The following is a 16,023-nucleotide window of genomic DNA, read 5'->3' on the forward strand; positions in this document are numbered from 1 at the left end:
CAACAAATTGTTGCCTCATCAGGAAAGAGGGAAGGAGAGGGGAAGACGAAAGGAAGTGGGTTTTAAAGGAGAGGGTAAGGAGTCATTCCAATCCCGGGAGCGGAAAGACTTACCTTAGGGGGAAAAAAGGACAGGTATACACTCGCACACACGCACATATCCATCCACACATACAGACACAAGCAGACATATTTAAAGACTATGTTTGCGGAGGGAATGTAAATAAAACTTAATGGGGTCATTGTGGGGGTGTTGTGAGGGTGACATGGTATTAGAAGGTGGAAAGTGTTAACATGAGGTGAAATGAAAATGAAAATAAAAATATATGGGGAGAGATAAAGGTGAACCGGAAAGAAACAGGAGATCTGGAATGAAAAAAGGCGAAAAGGTGTTGGTTACAGCTGGGCTATGTTGGACTTGGGTTGGTAGATAACAATGTGCATAAAGGTTAGGTGGTTGTTGCCGCCAAAACACGTTAAAGGACGCAGAAATTCGGGAAAATTTCGAAAAAACTGCGTGTAGTATATTAAAAGGAGTGGTATTGTGGTGGCAGATTATGAAAATGAGACTAACAATTGTCTGACGAAGAAATAATCGCGTTAAAACCTGTGGGAAGCGGCTAAAAATGATCAGTGGTGTGGGAAAAACGGAGATGGAAATAAAGCGAAAGTTATTAGAACTGGCCGAAATGGTTGTTTAAAAGGTGAAAGGAGCTGTTTGTGAACTAGAAAACGGTGGATATTATAGCGGCGGTAGTGCTGAAAGCGGCAAAAAATTTTTTTGGTTATGGTTTGGAAGTGGGTTACGTATTATTGAGTATATATATAGGCGGGATAAAATAGTATAGCAGATTACGGTAAAAAGGAGAAGGTGAATTCAAAGTGAAACCAAAGTGAAACTACTGGCAAAAACAGAAAGAGGAAAATAAGACGACAGAAAAGATTTCGAAATGCAACAGTGACAATAACAAACGTAATTGTTGGATTCAAATTAATGATATCAATATAATGGAAGGAAACATTCCACGTGGGAAAAATTATATATAAATACAAAGATGAGGTGACTTACCGAACAAAAACGCTGGCAGGTCGATAGACACACAAACAAACACAAACATACACACAAAATTCAAGCTTTCGCAACAAATTGTTGCCTCATCAGGAAAGAGGGAAGGAGAGGGGAAGACGAAAGGAAGTGGGTTTTAAAGGAGAGGGTAAGGAGTCATTCCAATCCCGGGAGCGGAAAGACTTACCTTAGGGGGAAAAAAGGACAGGTATACACTCGCACACACGCACATATCCATCCACACATACAGACACAAGCTTGTGTCTGTATGTGTGGATGGATATGTGCGTGTGTGCGAGTGTATACCTGTCCTTTTTTCCCCCTAAGGTAAGTCTTTCCGCTCCCGGGATTGGAATGACTCCTTACCCTCTCCTTTAAAACCCACTTCCTTTCGTCTTCCCCTCTCCTTCCCTCTTTCCTGATGAGGCAACAATTTGTTGCGAAAGCTTGAATTTTGTGTGTATGTTTGTGTTTGTTTGTGTGTCTATCGACCTGCCAGCGTTTTTGTTCGGTAAGTCACCTCATCTTTGTATTTATATATAATTTTTCCCACGTGGAATGTTTCCTTCCATTATATAGAGAACAATCAATTATTGATAAAATTATTTAATTGTATCTAAAAACAAAGATGATGTGACTTACCAAACGAAATTGCTGGCAGGTCGATAGACACACAAACAAACACAAACATACACACAAAATTCAAGCTTTCATAACTAATTGTTGCTTCATCAGGAAAGAGGGAAGCAGAGGGAAAGACGAAAGGATGTGGGTTTTAAGGGAGAGGGTAAGGAGTCATTCCAATCCCGGGAGCGGAAAGACTTACCTTAGGGGGAAAAAAGGACTTCCCACTAACACCAACCTGTCAGAACTCCGGAGATGGGAACTTGCCCTTCAGTATATCCTCTCTTCTCGTTATCCGCCAGGCCTCAATCTCCGCTAATTTCAATTTGCCGCTGCTCATACCTCACCTGTCTTTCAACAACATCTTTGCCTCTGTACTTCCGCCTCGTCTGACATCTCTGCCCAAACTCTTTGCCTTTACAAATGTCTGCTTGTGTCTGTGTATGTGCAGATGGATATGTGTGGGTGTGCGCGCGAGTGTATACCTGTCCTTTTTTCCCCCTAAGGTAAGTCTTTCTGCTCCCGGGATTGGAATGACTCCTTACCCTCTCCCTTAAAACCCACATCCTTTCGTCTTTCCCTCTCCTTCCCTCTTTTTCTGATGAAGCAACCGTTGGTTGCGAAAGCTTGAATTTTGTGTGTATGTTTGTGTGTCTATCAACCTGCCAGCACTTTCGTTTGGTAAGTCACATCATCTTTGTTTTTAGATATATTTTTCCCACGTGGAATGTTTCTCTCTATTATATTCATATCACAAATTATTTAATTGGATAGAGCGGCTCCTTCTTCAGGCAGAAGGGTTGAAGGGGAAGGAAGAATGGTGAAGGAGAAGGACTAGAGAGGTCTAGGAAAAGGGGTAGATTTTGGGAAAGTCATCCAGAACGGTAAATCTTTCCTGACCCACAGTTCTAGGCGACTTTCCCAAAATCTACCCCTTTTCCTAGACCTCTCTAGTCCTTTTCCTTCACCCTTCTTCCTTCCCTTTCAACCCTTCTGCCTGAAGAAGGAGCCACTGGTTCCAAAAGCTTGCCAATCACAACAGTCTTTTATGTCAGTGTTCTGCCGCCACTTGGTGAGTAGATTTTTTACCTATATAATAAAATAATTTTATGTTGAAGAGAGAATTATTCTGGCAATAGTTGATCACCAAATGGTACAGTTTCAGCAGTGGCACTACTTTTACATTATATCGTTAGAAACATACACAAAGAAAACTTATTATGAATAAGTGATCACTGATTCTCTATGAAAACAACAGTTAAATGAACATTGTGGTGTGCAGAGTAAACTGCTACGCTCTTGTGTCTAACATTTCCCTTCTCCACAATTATTTATTTAAAAATGTGAACACTTCACAGTTTCTTTACCCTAATCTTTTTTCAAAAACTGATCTCTCACCACTGCCCCCTCCCCCTCGTTAGATAGTAACCTAGGCTCAGTAAGAAGTTTTTTGAAGGGCTCTGTTTTATGACACAGCTGCTAGGGCTATGCCTCAAATGTCCTAGTCACAGTGCGGTAGGAGTCCAAACACTGACCGACATCTGATGCAGGCAACTAGGGGCTTAGTTGAAATACTATGTATAGAAAATAAACTTGGGTGAAAATTCACAAATTTGTAAGCTGTGCGTCTAATAGAAACTGATGCCATTCCTGAAGTGCTATCTAGCAATGGTGCACTTTAGTCTGTCTGGAAAACTCTCTCATATATCCGAGTATAACTGCTGCAACAGAAGAACATTTTTTATTATTACTATTATTATAAACTCCATAAGAAACTTTGTTTTTAAGAGTGTGATTTATTTTCATAATCTTTCTTGCAGAAGTTGGAGTGGACTCTAAATTCATTGTATGCTTTTGATACTGACAGTAGCATATACCAAAATACTTTTTATACTGAGCTTACTACACAGTTTCTGCTACATGTACAAAGAAATTGTTAAAAAAGCTTGCCACATGTCTGCTGTCATAGATCATTTGGTCATCTAATTCCTTGAGAGCCCTCCAGGATATGCAATAGCTGGGACAATATAGCCAGGCATATGTGTGTGTGTTTTCATACTAGTTAGCTCAGAAAAAGGGCACTGTGTGAAACCTCAATAATTAAACTTCCTGACAAATTAAAAATGTGAGCCAGACTGACTAACTCAGGACCTTTGCTTTTCATGGGCGACTGCTCGACCGACTGAGCTACCCAAGCATGATTCTCGAGCCGGCCTCACAGCTTTACCTTCACCAATACCTCATCTACTTTCCACACTTCACAGACGTTCTGCAAAACTTGCAGGAAAGCAAGTCAAAGGTCCTGAGTTTCAGTCTTGGTCTGGCACTCAGTTTTAATCTGCCAGGACGTTTCATATCAGTGTACACACTGCCGTAGAGTGAAAAAATCATTCTGGAGGCTCATAATGTTTTCAATCTTATTTATGTGTCTGTCAATAACTCAGTGTCTCAACTATTAGCAGTGAGTGGTTATCTTTAGCTTTTATAATACACAAAAAAATGCAGATAGTCCTACCATATTACCCCCCCCCCCCCCCGGTCATATTATCAATGAGAAGCATAGCATGTGATGTCTCCAAGTAACATTTTTTCCAAATATGCCTAGCGGCAACTGTGCATGAGAGTACGTTTTTCTTGAGTTGTTCACTAGTATGAGCTTACCTAAGCATATTGTAGGTTCTTGTACTTAGTACTTACTACCATTCCTGATGTTACATTATCTGATGACGATAAACTGAAACGCATTACAAATAACGTTTTTAGCAATCTAGAGATTTCCATGGAATTAATACATGCCAGATCTATGAAGTTTAATAGTTATGACTGTACTGTTAAGCAGTGTGACAGGTGACACACTACTGTTATCAATGTTTTCTAAACCAAATCTGAAAATTTCACAGTGAGAATCTATAATTATGATTGTACTGTTAAATATTTAAAACTTCAAATGCCCATCCTTCTACATGCTTTTCTGTGCAAAAACTACTTTTGTCTACAGTACTGAATTTGTGATTTGTTTCTCATAGAAGAAACTTCTTCCTCCTCCTCCATGTTGCTCGTGGAATAGAAAGCTGCTAATTTATAACCTCCACATTTCTATTTCTGCATTTAAACAGTGCTGAGTCATGCACAGTACATGGACTAATTTTCCATTTCCTGATTCACTTAACATAACAATTTGATTATTAATTCTGTTTTTCATTCCTCTAATATTATTTCTGTACATGACATCAAATGTACTATCCAATTCAGAAGGTTAGAGGAACAGAACTTCCAGAAGAAAGTTGTGGAAACCAAACTATAAAGGGAAGCAGAGATAAATTTGTTAAGTAGACAAAATTCTCACATGATAAAACACACTGCATATAAATTAGGGGAATGTATTCATCCAATACATATTTACCGATGTTGGTGGCTTTGAGGGGGGGGTGGGTGGGTGGTTGGTTGGTTGGTTGATTTTGGGGGGGGGGGGGAGGGAACCAAGCAGCGATGTCATCGATCCCATCAGATTATGGAAGGATGGGGAAGGAAGTTGGCTGTGCTCTTTCAAGGGAACTGGGGAGTGAGAGGGAGGGGGGTGAGTGAGAGGGAGGGGATGGGGGGGAGTTAGAGGGAGGGGATGGGGGGGAGTGAGAGGGAGGGGATGGGGGGGGAGTGAGAGGGAGGGGATGGGGGGGGGAGTGAGAGGGAGGGGATGGGGGGGAGTGAGAGGGAGGGGATGGGGGGGAGTGAGAGGGAGGGGATGGGGGGGGGGCGTGAGAGGGAGGGGATGGGGGGGGGCGTGAGAGGGAGGGGATGGGGGGGCGTGAGAGGGAGGGGATGGGGCGGGGCGTGAGAGGGAGGGGATGGGGCGGGGCGTGAGAGGGAGGGGATGGGGCGGGGCGTGAGAGGGAGGGGATGGGGCGGGGCGTGAGAGGGAGGGGATGGGGCGGGGCGTGAGAGGGAGGGGATGGGGCGGGGCGTGAGAGCGAGGGGATGGGGCGGGGCGTGAGAGCGAGGGGATGGGGCGGGGCGTGAGAGGGAGGGGATGGGGCGGGGCGTGAGAGGGAGGGGATGGGGCGGGGCGTGAGAGGGAGGGGATGGGGCGGGGCGTGAGAGGGAGGGGATGGGGCGGGGCGTGAGAGGGAGGGGATGGGGCGGGGCGTGAGAGGGAGGGGATGGGGCGGGGCGTGAGAGGGAGGGGATGGGGCGGGGCGTGAGAGGGAGGGGATGGGGCGGGGCGTGAGAGGGAGGGGATGGGGCGGGGCGTGAGAGGGAGGGGATGGGGCGGGGCGTGAGAGGGAGGGGATGGGGCGGGGCGTGAGAGGGAGGGGATGGGGCGGGGCGTGAGAGGGAGGGGATGGGGCGGGGCGTGAGAGGGAGGGGATGGGGCGGGGCGTGAGAGGGAGGGGATGGGGCGGGGCGTGAGAGGGAGGGGATGGGGCGGGGCGTGAGAGGGAGGGGATGGGGCGGGGCGTGAGAGGGAGGGGATGGGGCGGGGCGTGAGAGGGAGGGGATGGGGCGGGGCGTGAGAGGGAGGGGATGGGGCGGGGCGTGAGAGGGAGGGGATGGGGCGGGGCGTGAGAGGGAGGGGATGGGGCGGGGCGTGAGAGGGAGGGGATGGGGCGGGGCGTTGAGAGGGAGGGGATGGGGCGGGGCGTTGAGAGGGAGGGGATGGGGCGGGGCGTTGAGAGGGAGGGGATGGGGCGGGGCGGTGAGAGGGAGGGGATGGGGCGGGGGGGGGTGAGAGGGAGGGGATGGGGGGGTGAGAGGGAGGGGATGGGGGGGTGAGAGGGAGGGGATGGGGGGTGAGAGGGAGGGGATGGGGGGGGTGAGAGGGAGGGGATGGGGGGGTGAGAGGGAGGGGATGGGGGGGGTGAGAGGGAGGGGATGGGGGGGTGAGAGGGAGGGGATTGGGGGGGTGAGAGGGAGGGGATGGGGTGGTGAGAGGGAGGGGATGGGGGGTGAGAGGGAGGGGATGGGGGGTGGGAGGGAGGGGATGGGGGGGTGAGAGGGAGGGGATGGGGGGGAGAGAGGGAGGGGATGGGGGGGAGTGAGAGGGATGGGGGGGGAGTGAGAGGGATGGGGGGGAGTGAGAGGGATGGGGGGGAGTGAGAGGGATGGGGGGGAGTGAGAGGGATGGGGGGGAGTGAGAGGGATGGGGGGGGAGTGAGAGGGATGGGGGGGGAGTGAGAGGGATGGGGGGGAGTGAGAGGGATGGGGGGGAGTGAGAGGGATGGGGGGGAGTGAGAGGGATGGGGGGGAGTGAGAGGGATGGGGGGGAGTGAGAGGGAGGGGGGAGTGAGAGGGAGGGGGGGAGTGAGAGGGAGGGGGGGAGTGAGAGGGAGGGGGGGAGTGAGAGGGAGGGGGGGAGTGAGAGGGAGGGGGGGAGTGAGAGGGAGGGGGGAGTGAGAGGGAGGGGGGAGTGAGAGGGAGGGGGGAGTGAGAGGGGGGGAGTGAGAGGGGGGGGAGTGAGAGGGGGGATAGTGGACTAAACAGTGAGGTCATCAGTCCCTCATTCAAGAGTTACTTCACTTGGAGTTAGTGATGTCGGCCAAAAATTTGATGGAATAATAGCAGTTTGAAAGAGTGGTAAAAATCAAGGAACTGAAAACAATATTGACATCAAAGTTGAGGAAAAAAAGAAAGAACTGTAAGTACATGGGCTGGGTCGGAATTAAGGTCAGAGTGAGTGGATGAGGGCCCTCCAAGGCTCACCTGTGTCAAGAGAAACTTCACATACATCTGATCCCCCACTCCCACAACCCCATGAAGGGTTAAGAAAGTAACAGAATAAATACTGTAATACTGTCTAGCCAGGAAATTTGTAACAGCAAAAGTTAGAAGGCTAAAAATGTAATGAATAGCAGTTGGACTAATAATAGTAAAAATAATGCATGAGAAACAATCAGGTCAGTAGGTGTATGGGCACAGTTGAGTGTCCATTGGGACTCAGCACGCAACAGGGGACATTCCTCTCACCACTGTCCTATACCTGATTCATTATAGGTAAAGTGTTAAAGATGGGAATTAAGCATACACTTTCAGAAGAAGCATAAAAATCTGTTCAACTACTCTTTCGTCATCAGGTAGTACCAAGGATGTTTTCATCAGAGTGCTACTCCTTAAAAAAGTAAAATGTGGTAAAGAAACTGGAAGACCAAGCTTGGTGTGGAAAGACAGAAGGCAGGGGCTTTTCACTAGGGCGTGAGCTACTGTCTGTAAGGCTCAACAACCACAACAAGGGTTAAGCTGGTATGACCGATTTGGAGAAAACTTAGGATGGTGGATTCTTTTGGGCAGGAAAGGAAGGAGGAGTCTCAAGCTGCCATAGGCTCCTGGGTAGTGTGAAGTTCGTTACAGAGGGAGAAGCCCACATAATGCTCCATCTCCAGGTGAGAATAGGTCTTATTGTACTCACAAAACCACATTACACACACTCACAAAACTGCACCTGGGATTGTCAAGGCAAATGATAGCAAGAAAGCTTTAATACATTAGCAAGTAGGCAACAAGTGCAATAATAACCAGAGTAACAGTAAATTACTATTGTTCTTCTGAGGAGTAGATACAGGGGAATATTTTTTTTTTTTTTTTTTTTTACAACTAGCAGGAAATAGTATGCTACTGGACATTGGTTTTATTCAAACGAATATCTACCCAGCACCTTTACATGTGTAAGGAACTTGTACAGGGAACTACGAAAAACTCTGTATATGGTAGAAGCAAACATATCCCACTAGTCTCAATAATCTGCTTTAAGTCAAAATCTCTAGAAGTTTTAAGAATGGATCCTCTATTGCTTACTGGTTTGGCGGGCAGGTACAGGCAGGTGGGGAGTGAGTCATTGCCTTTTCCTTGAACACCCTCTGACAGGAAACTGCATTTTCTTTATTCAATTCTTTGTGGCAGCTGGTTGAGTGAGGGTCTGTTAGGGCTTGCTGCTGGATTCAGTTTGCGTGAAAATGAATGTAAAAACGGAGCAACGAGTTTGTGTGAAATTTTGTTTTAAAACCGGGAAATCAGCTTCTGAGGCTTATGAACTATTAAAAACAGCTTTTGGAGTCAGTCAAATGTTTTTGTCCGGTTCAATATATTCACCAGGACCGAAAAAAAGCACGGCAAAGTCAATCGAAGGTGAAGACAATGTTGATGACTTTTTTCGATTCTACCGGTATTCTGCATCATTAATTTACCCCTGGAGGACAGACAATTAACCAGGAATACTACAAATGTTTCCTTGACCGTTTGCACGAAAAGGTGTGGAAGAAAAGGCCTGCATTGTGGAAAGACAGGAGTTGAGTGCTACACCATGACAATGCTCCAGCTGATTGTGCCTTCTCCATCATTGAATTTTTGACCAAATTCAAATTCCTGTGCTTCCACAACTGCCATATTCCCTTGATTTGGTCCCTGTGGACTTCTACCTGTTTCCTAAACCGAAATTTTCACTGAAAGGGAAGCAATTTGACTCGATTGAAGGCATCCATGCAAATACAGAGAGCGTCCTTAACACACTTCAGTAAAAAAATTTCCAGGAATGTTTCCAAAACTGGAAACACCATTGGAGTCGGTGCGTTCAGTTAGAATGGGACTATTTTGAAGGAGATGCATCACAGTAGCATGTAAGTACCACCACTGTACAATTACAAGCTCATTCTTAAAACTTTCCAATAGCACCTCGTATATTTCAATTGAGCTTTCTGGAGGTACACTATGGCAGAAACAACTTTCTGTACCATTCTCCAATGTTGTTTGAATGAATGAAATCCTCACACATAAAGCCTAACAGCAAAGAGAAAGAGAGTACAAAAAGCAACAACTGAGTTGTAAGTGGGTTGCTCAGATACAAGATTTTAAACATAATTCTGATTTTCTTTACACTGCAGGTATAAGATAAAAGCACCAAAGCAACTTCTGGCAGTTTCTGATAATATTGTAAGTGTACAATCTAAAGGTAATCAATATATGGCTGCCCAATTAGATTTCACACTGGAATTGAAAATTGGTACTGTACCTTGTGTGTGTGTGTGTGTGTGTGTGTGTGTGTGTGTGTGTGTGTGTGTGAGAGAGAGAGAATAAAAAAATGTTTTACATCAATGGCAAGAATCATATGATATTACTCATTTAGTTTCATAAGTAACAGATAATTTCAGTTAAATAAATACATAAAAGCATACCTAACCAAAACATATTTTTTGTCTCTTATCACAAACTGTTTCCTAATATGAAGAACACTATTCTAAAATACATACATACCATAATCGCTTACAGGTTGTCACTGAAAAAGAAGTACTTGAAAAGTGAAAAACTCACCCACAGCTTTCCTTCATAGAAAAATGCTTCATGCAGATCAACAATATTAGGGTGTTTGCACTCTGATAGAATGTCTATTTCAATCATAAAATCAGACAGATCATCTTCTCCTTCAAGAGCACACATTTTGGCAGCAGCAAAGATATTTTTTTCTTGTGAGTGAGCCTGGAAACAAAATATTCAAACAATTCATTCATAACTTTATAGTCTGTGCAGGTGTGTGTGTGTGTGTGTGTGTGTGTGTGTGTGCGCGCGCGCTTATGTCTGTCTATTGTTGGCAAGGCCTTAACAGCCAAAAACTATAATTATGAGAGTCGTTTTTGTTGTGCCTATCTGCGACTCATCATCTCCGCTACATGGCGAGTAACAACTTTCCTTCTCAATATTGTCACCTGAAGCAATTTAGGAAAAACAGAGACAACTTATATGAGGATGATTAGATGGACCAATAACTACAGATATTTTATTTACACTTTATAAGAAAATAGCAATTTAAAATCTTTTAAACATTACCTTCACAAACCTCTGTATTTTTGTAACATGAATGGGATGAAGCTTTGATGAAATCTTAACCAATTCAAATTTTGGTAATTTTTTTTATAATATACACAAAAGACCTAGACTGTCACTAAAAAAAAAAAATGATGCTGAGTCCAACATTCTTCTTTCTTTGAACAAAGTCATTGGCATTTTCCAAGTTCAGGGAAGGAAATAATAGTTCATCTTAGAAGCAAAGAAAACTATGTTCAATGATTTTGCACTACTTTAAGATTACAAATACTACTTTTCAGAGACAATGAGAAGTTAGACATGTACGGTTTACAAGATTAACAAAAATTTCTGCCACTCTTGTGTATTTACACAATATGCTCAAAAAAGAAATTTTGGATGATATTACCTTCTACAAGCAGTGCCAATCTCTTGACATAAGAAATACATGACAAAATCAAGAAGAAATGTGAAATGTGTAAGTGTTTTCTCTATGGTAATGTTTAACCTTTGGTGATAACAGTCAGTCTTCATAAGATAATGCCTCACAAACTGAAAGCCAGTGAGCAAATTCAGGGTTACCAGAAGTTTCTCCAAGTGAAATTCCCTGATTTCCAGACAAGTTTTACCATTTTTCCCTGATAAATTTTGAGGTCTCACAAATATTTAAGGACTTGTGTATTTCTCAAGTGTGAGCAAAAAACTTAAGTATTAACATCAACATATTTTGTAATGAACTGTGTTTAGATGGAGAAAGCAAGCCAAATGGTGCATGTGTTTCATTAAGACCACTCTGTTGTTTTATTTCAATATGAAGAAACAAATTTGGTGACTAAAATAAGCATTTTCTTGGAGTCGCAAGACAGGTCTACAATACCTTCAATGTTTTCAGAAATAACCTCAGAAAAAAGTAGGCCTCTTGAAAGAAGCGTATAAGGCAGGGAAGAGTTGTGTAAACCAACACTATGGGTAACGGCCAATAAAATGTTGGTTCTACTAAGTTCGTTATTGCTGGTTATTACCCACAGTGTCATGTCTATTATTCTACAGGTATCGTGTGATTTTTCTTTCGAGAAATATATGGGTGCATAGGGTACAAACTGCCAATGACTGCCACAATTTTCTTCTTCTTACTGTTCATACTTTCAAAGTGCCAAAATATACTACAATAAGTAAAATCTCTATAAAATACAGCACTGTACAATGTAAGTGTGGTGAGACAGTTGCAATACTTGAAATCCATTGCCTACGGTCTCTGGCTGTCGAAGAGCACCGCAATCCTGGATCTACGGATAAACCACGAAAATCCGCCACATTACACCACACACAGGCAGACCCAGTCTGTGGACAGATCAGTGAGACTAGATCAGACTGGCAGGGCTTGCACATTAGTGGGAAATGATGGGCTTCAGATTGGCAGGCCTGACCCTTTAGAGATACCTGCAGAAATGGCCTGCAGTTTTTGCTCATTGCGAAAATCCACATGTGTAGATTCACGAGCCACAAACAGCATGTTGATGAAATGAGGCTGTGGTGATCAATCCATGCAACAGATAACTTGTGCAATAACTCTGAGAATCAGTAATAATGAGGATAGGTAGCAACTCATTGTAAAGATGATCGCTGAGCTGCTGGTAGGCACGTAGAAAAGACATTCCCACTCTCTCAACTAAATTTTTGGCCATAGCCTTTGTCATAAAATGAGAGTATGTACACATTCACACGATCACTGACACACAACTCATGCACACATAACTGCTGTCTCCGGCCACTGCATCTACAATATCTGAGAATCAGATCCAAACACACCACTCTTCATGCCTTCCTGCCTCTTGTTGGCAACTGATAGGTTAGCTGCAAGAAGTGGTGGCAGCACTGACTGCAAGCTGACGGGAGTAGCAGGAAGGGGAGAAGCAGTAGGAATGAGGGAACAGGGAAGCAACGCACATACTAAGCTGTGCCCAGCCAGCAATGATGCGTGACATCTCAGTAAACAAACCACTTCATCTATGAGACAAAACCTAGATTTTTTCAGCATTTTTTTTCCAAATTTCCTGATTTCCCCGACGTGTTTGAAATTCCCTGCTTTAAAGAACTTCGGGCAATCCTGAAATTAATAAATGGCACAGGAATATTCACAATATCATGTTTTTCATCTGGAAATATGAAATTTTTCTATGAAGCAATGACAGCTAAATTTATTAACATATTAATTAACAAATGGGGAGGGTCTAGGAATGTGCATAATCACATTACAAGGATTTTAACTGCCTTCTTAACAAAGAATTTAAGTTATTTTATTTTGTCATTTCGGAGTAATAACACTGCCTCCAAATTTTCAAGAGAAACGAGCTCAATGCCATGCAATTTGGGGAGGGAGGGAGGGATGGGGGAGGGAGATCACAGGGTGGGGGGAAGATGGTTGGTTAAAAAGAAAGTAGAAATAACATGAATATTCTCAGGACAAAGCATGTTTCTTCAGTTGTTGGGGAGTAAAGTGGAGAGCAGCGCAAAGAGGCAACAGGTGTACAGAAAATGCCAGAGACTTTCAAAATATTGCAAAACTATTGGATAAAAAAGTTGAGGGAAAAGTTCTGTTGCTAGATGATACTTATGGATATTGTGCGACTGGAAGAAACAGGAAAGGTATAAAATCAGTACCAGATCACTATAGAGGTGTGTGCACATAAAGAGGTGTGGGGTGATACATAGTGGCAAGCCAATAGCGACATTCTGTCATGCCCCTCTGTAGTGAGCGCTTACGGTGCAGGGTGCCTGAAGAACATTCAGTGTTAATTTTTGTGTTATTTTAAGTATTCTGAGATTATTTAACCATTATAGTGTTCGTAATGGATGGCACTCTTTTATTTTATTTTTATTTATCTTTAATCATCCAAGGATCATCTCTCAATGATACAGAATTTGTCCAGGTAATACAATACTAATCAACAGGTTAAAATATACGATGTCCTGGGGGAATGAATGATAGTCAGGGACAATATAGGAACCATCGTTGGAAGCAAAATACTTTGTATGGAGTTATACTCTATTCCAAATGGTTTCCAATGTAGAACATGTTTATCGTACACTGCTACTTATTTTCTATATTATTCAATGCAATGTTAGGTTTACACATGTACAACAGTCAATAGACATTACAAAAGTCTCAACTGAAAAATACATATTTTTAACACATTCACCTCTAAGCATTATTTTACAAATCACATTACAGCTGTTGCACAGTTGACAATAAATGTTCGAATAACCACCATTAACTTCAGTGCATTTGTGCACTGCTGGGAAAACATGTTAGGTTGGCTTGTCCGAGTGTCTCTGCTCATTTCCTAAGGAGGGCAGCAGTATCCATGATGCGACTTGACAGTTTTTCTCACATAGTCACCTTGCACTTGTATGCCACAGACTTCATCCGACCCAATAAATGAATATCTAATGGTGTAAGGTCTTATGATCTTGGTGGCTTGTTAACTGCACTATCACAACCAATCTAGTGGTTACAGTAAGTGTGGTTCACATGTTCCCTCACATGTCAGGTAAAATGCAGGAAATATTGGCTTGGTGCATAAGTTGTCACATTTTTGTTTTGTATGTTGGTATTCTGGTTGCTATGGGTTTCTGTGTCGACTATAATTTTTTATTGTAGTTCACTGTTGCTACTTGACTTCACATAATGTCATTTGGAGACAGTGAGTGGAGCTGTGGATGCTAGAAGAATGGATTGCTGAGAAATTGGAACATTTCCCACCATATTCTTCTGTTACAAGTTCAACAGGGGTGTGACAGTATTGGAGGCAGCCGGAAACATTTGTGCCACATATGGGGATAATGCCACTGCACAGATCACACCAAGAAAATGGTTTTCTCATTTTTTGGAGAATCGTTACTATTCATGTTCATGAAGATCTTCAGGGTTTGATGAAGAAGATCATATAAACACATTAATTCACAATGATTGTATCGTCAGAATGGGCAAATGTGATGAACTGTGATCATTCCACCACCGTGCAACATTTTCCTGCAATGGGGAAAATTAAAAAATCTGGTGTATGGGTACTGCATGCTCAAAGCCAAAATCACAAAAAATATACATGTAGCAACAAGTTCATCTCTGCTTGCTTGTTATCAACTGGCTCGTGAACAAGATTAACCATTCCTACTATGTATCATTACTGGTGACAAGAAATGGTGTCTTTATGCTAATGTAAGGAAAGCAAGCAAAGGTTGAGCCTAAACAAAGCACCCACTTCCCATAAAAAGACATAAGCAGATCCAAAAAAGATAATGCTATGCATCTGGTGGAACTGATGGTGTGGTGTATTACGAATTGCTTCCCCCAGGGTGTGACCATCACTTCTGATGTTTACTGTGAACAACTGAGACCCTTTGCAGACACAATTCAAGAACAACAACCAGGAACACTGCGTGAAGTGATCCTACTTCACACTAAAATCTGCCAGCATTCTGCTAGGTTGACAAAAAACACTACCAGAGTTTGTTTGGAAAGTTATTCTGCATCCACCTTATTCACCTGGCCTTACGCTCTTAGATTTTTACCTTCTTCACTTTATATCGAACAACCCTCAAGGGACATTCTTTCTTGGTGAAAATGCACTCCGAACATGGCTTGACAAGTTCTTCACCTCAAAACCATGTGATTTCTACAGTCTCGGAACGGGAAAGTTACCCCAGCGTTGGCAGACTGTTGCAAATAGTGAATGAGAATATATTATTGATGACTGAAGGCTCTGATACGTGAATATGCTGTGTTTATTAAACTTATGGAAAAAGTCCATGAACTTACACACCAACCCAATATGTTGCAGTCCACATGGGCAAAGGAATATCCTCAGGGTGTCCAATTGGTTTCTGTAGACTACTACTCAGTAGATGTGGACCCTTCACACATCTATTGATAACTCTTTGTCCGTCTCCTCCTCCTCCTGCCCTCTCTGTCTGTCTCCTCCTCCCTCCCTCTCCCTGTCCATTTCCTCCACCTCTTTGCGTATCTACTCCTCCCCTCTCTGCTTAGTCATTCCGACCACACCTATAATGATAAGATGCATTCTAATACTACTCACACTACCTCAGTCATGCAGGGAAGCCTAAATGTCATGTGTTACCAACATTTTTCATCTCCATTCATTTCGGAGCCATTTTTAAAATTTCAAGTCTCTACCTCATCGGAAAGTTAATTTAAAATAAATTGCAAAATCTGTAGCAAACAGACACAGACAAAAAGCGACCTAATAGAAACATGGCAAAAATGTGTAAATGCCAATAAGAAGTAAAAGAACATCTGTGGTGCATGTAAATTCCCAATATTTGAATATATAAAATAAGGTAATGAAGCCTTGTGTACTTTAGCAAAAATTATCTTACTTGGTATCGTATGCCCTTGCTGCCTACATGTAGCATCTATGGAACCGGTTAACGGGAAGGTGGGGTGGAGGGGACAGTTTTAAGTCAAAACCAAACTATAGTGCAACACAGCATTTTTCTCCACATACATTTAACAATCCCCATACAATACTT

The 16,023-nt window shown here is 43.3% G+C and overlaps 1 protein-coding gene across 2 annotated transcripts in view; it reads right to left on the minus strand.

Annotated features, from left to right (window-relative positions):
- LOC124800817 (serine/threonine-protein kinase 10) overlaps positions 1 to 16,023 on the minus strand; it is a 154,649-nt gene that overhangs the window by 107,501 nt on the left and 31,125 nt on the right. For both annotated transcript variants that reach the window (XM_047263026.1, XM_047263025.1), the window contains exon 3: positions 9,985 to 10,149. In XM_047263026.1, coding sequence (XP_047118982.1) covers positions 9,985 to 10,149 — 165 coding nt within the window. The remainder of the gene's footprint in view (positions 1 to 9,984; positions 10,150 to 16,023) is intronic.

The sequence above is a fragment of the Schistocerca piceifrons genome, chromosome 1, assembly GCF_021461385.2.
Source record: "Schistocerca piceifrons isolate TAMUIC-IGC-003096 chromosome 1, iqSchPice1.1, whole genome shotgun sequence".
NCBI classification, from domain to species: Eukaryota; Metazoa; Arthropoda; class Insecta; order Orthoptera; family Acrididae; genus Schistocerca; species Schistocerca piceifrons.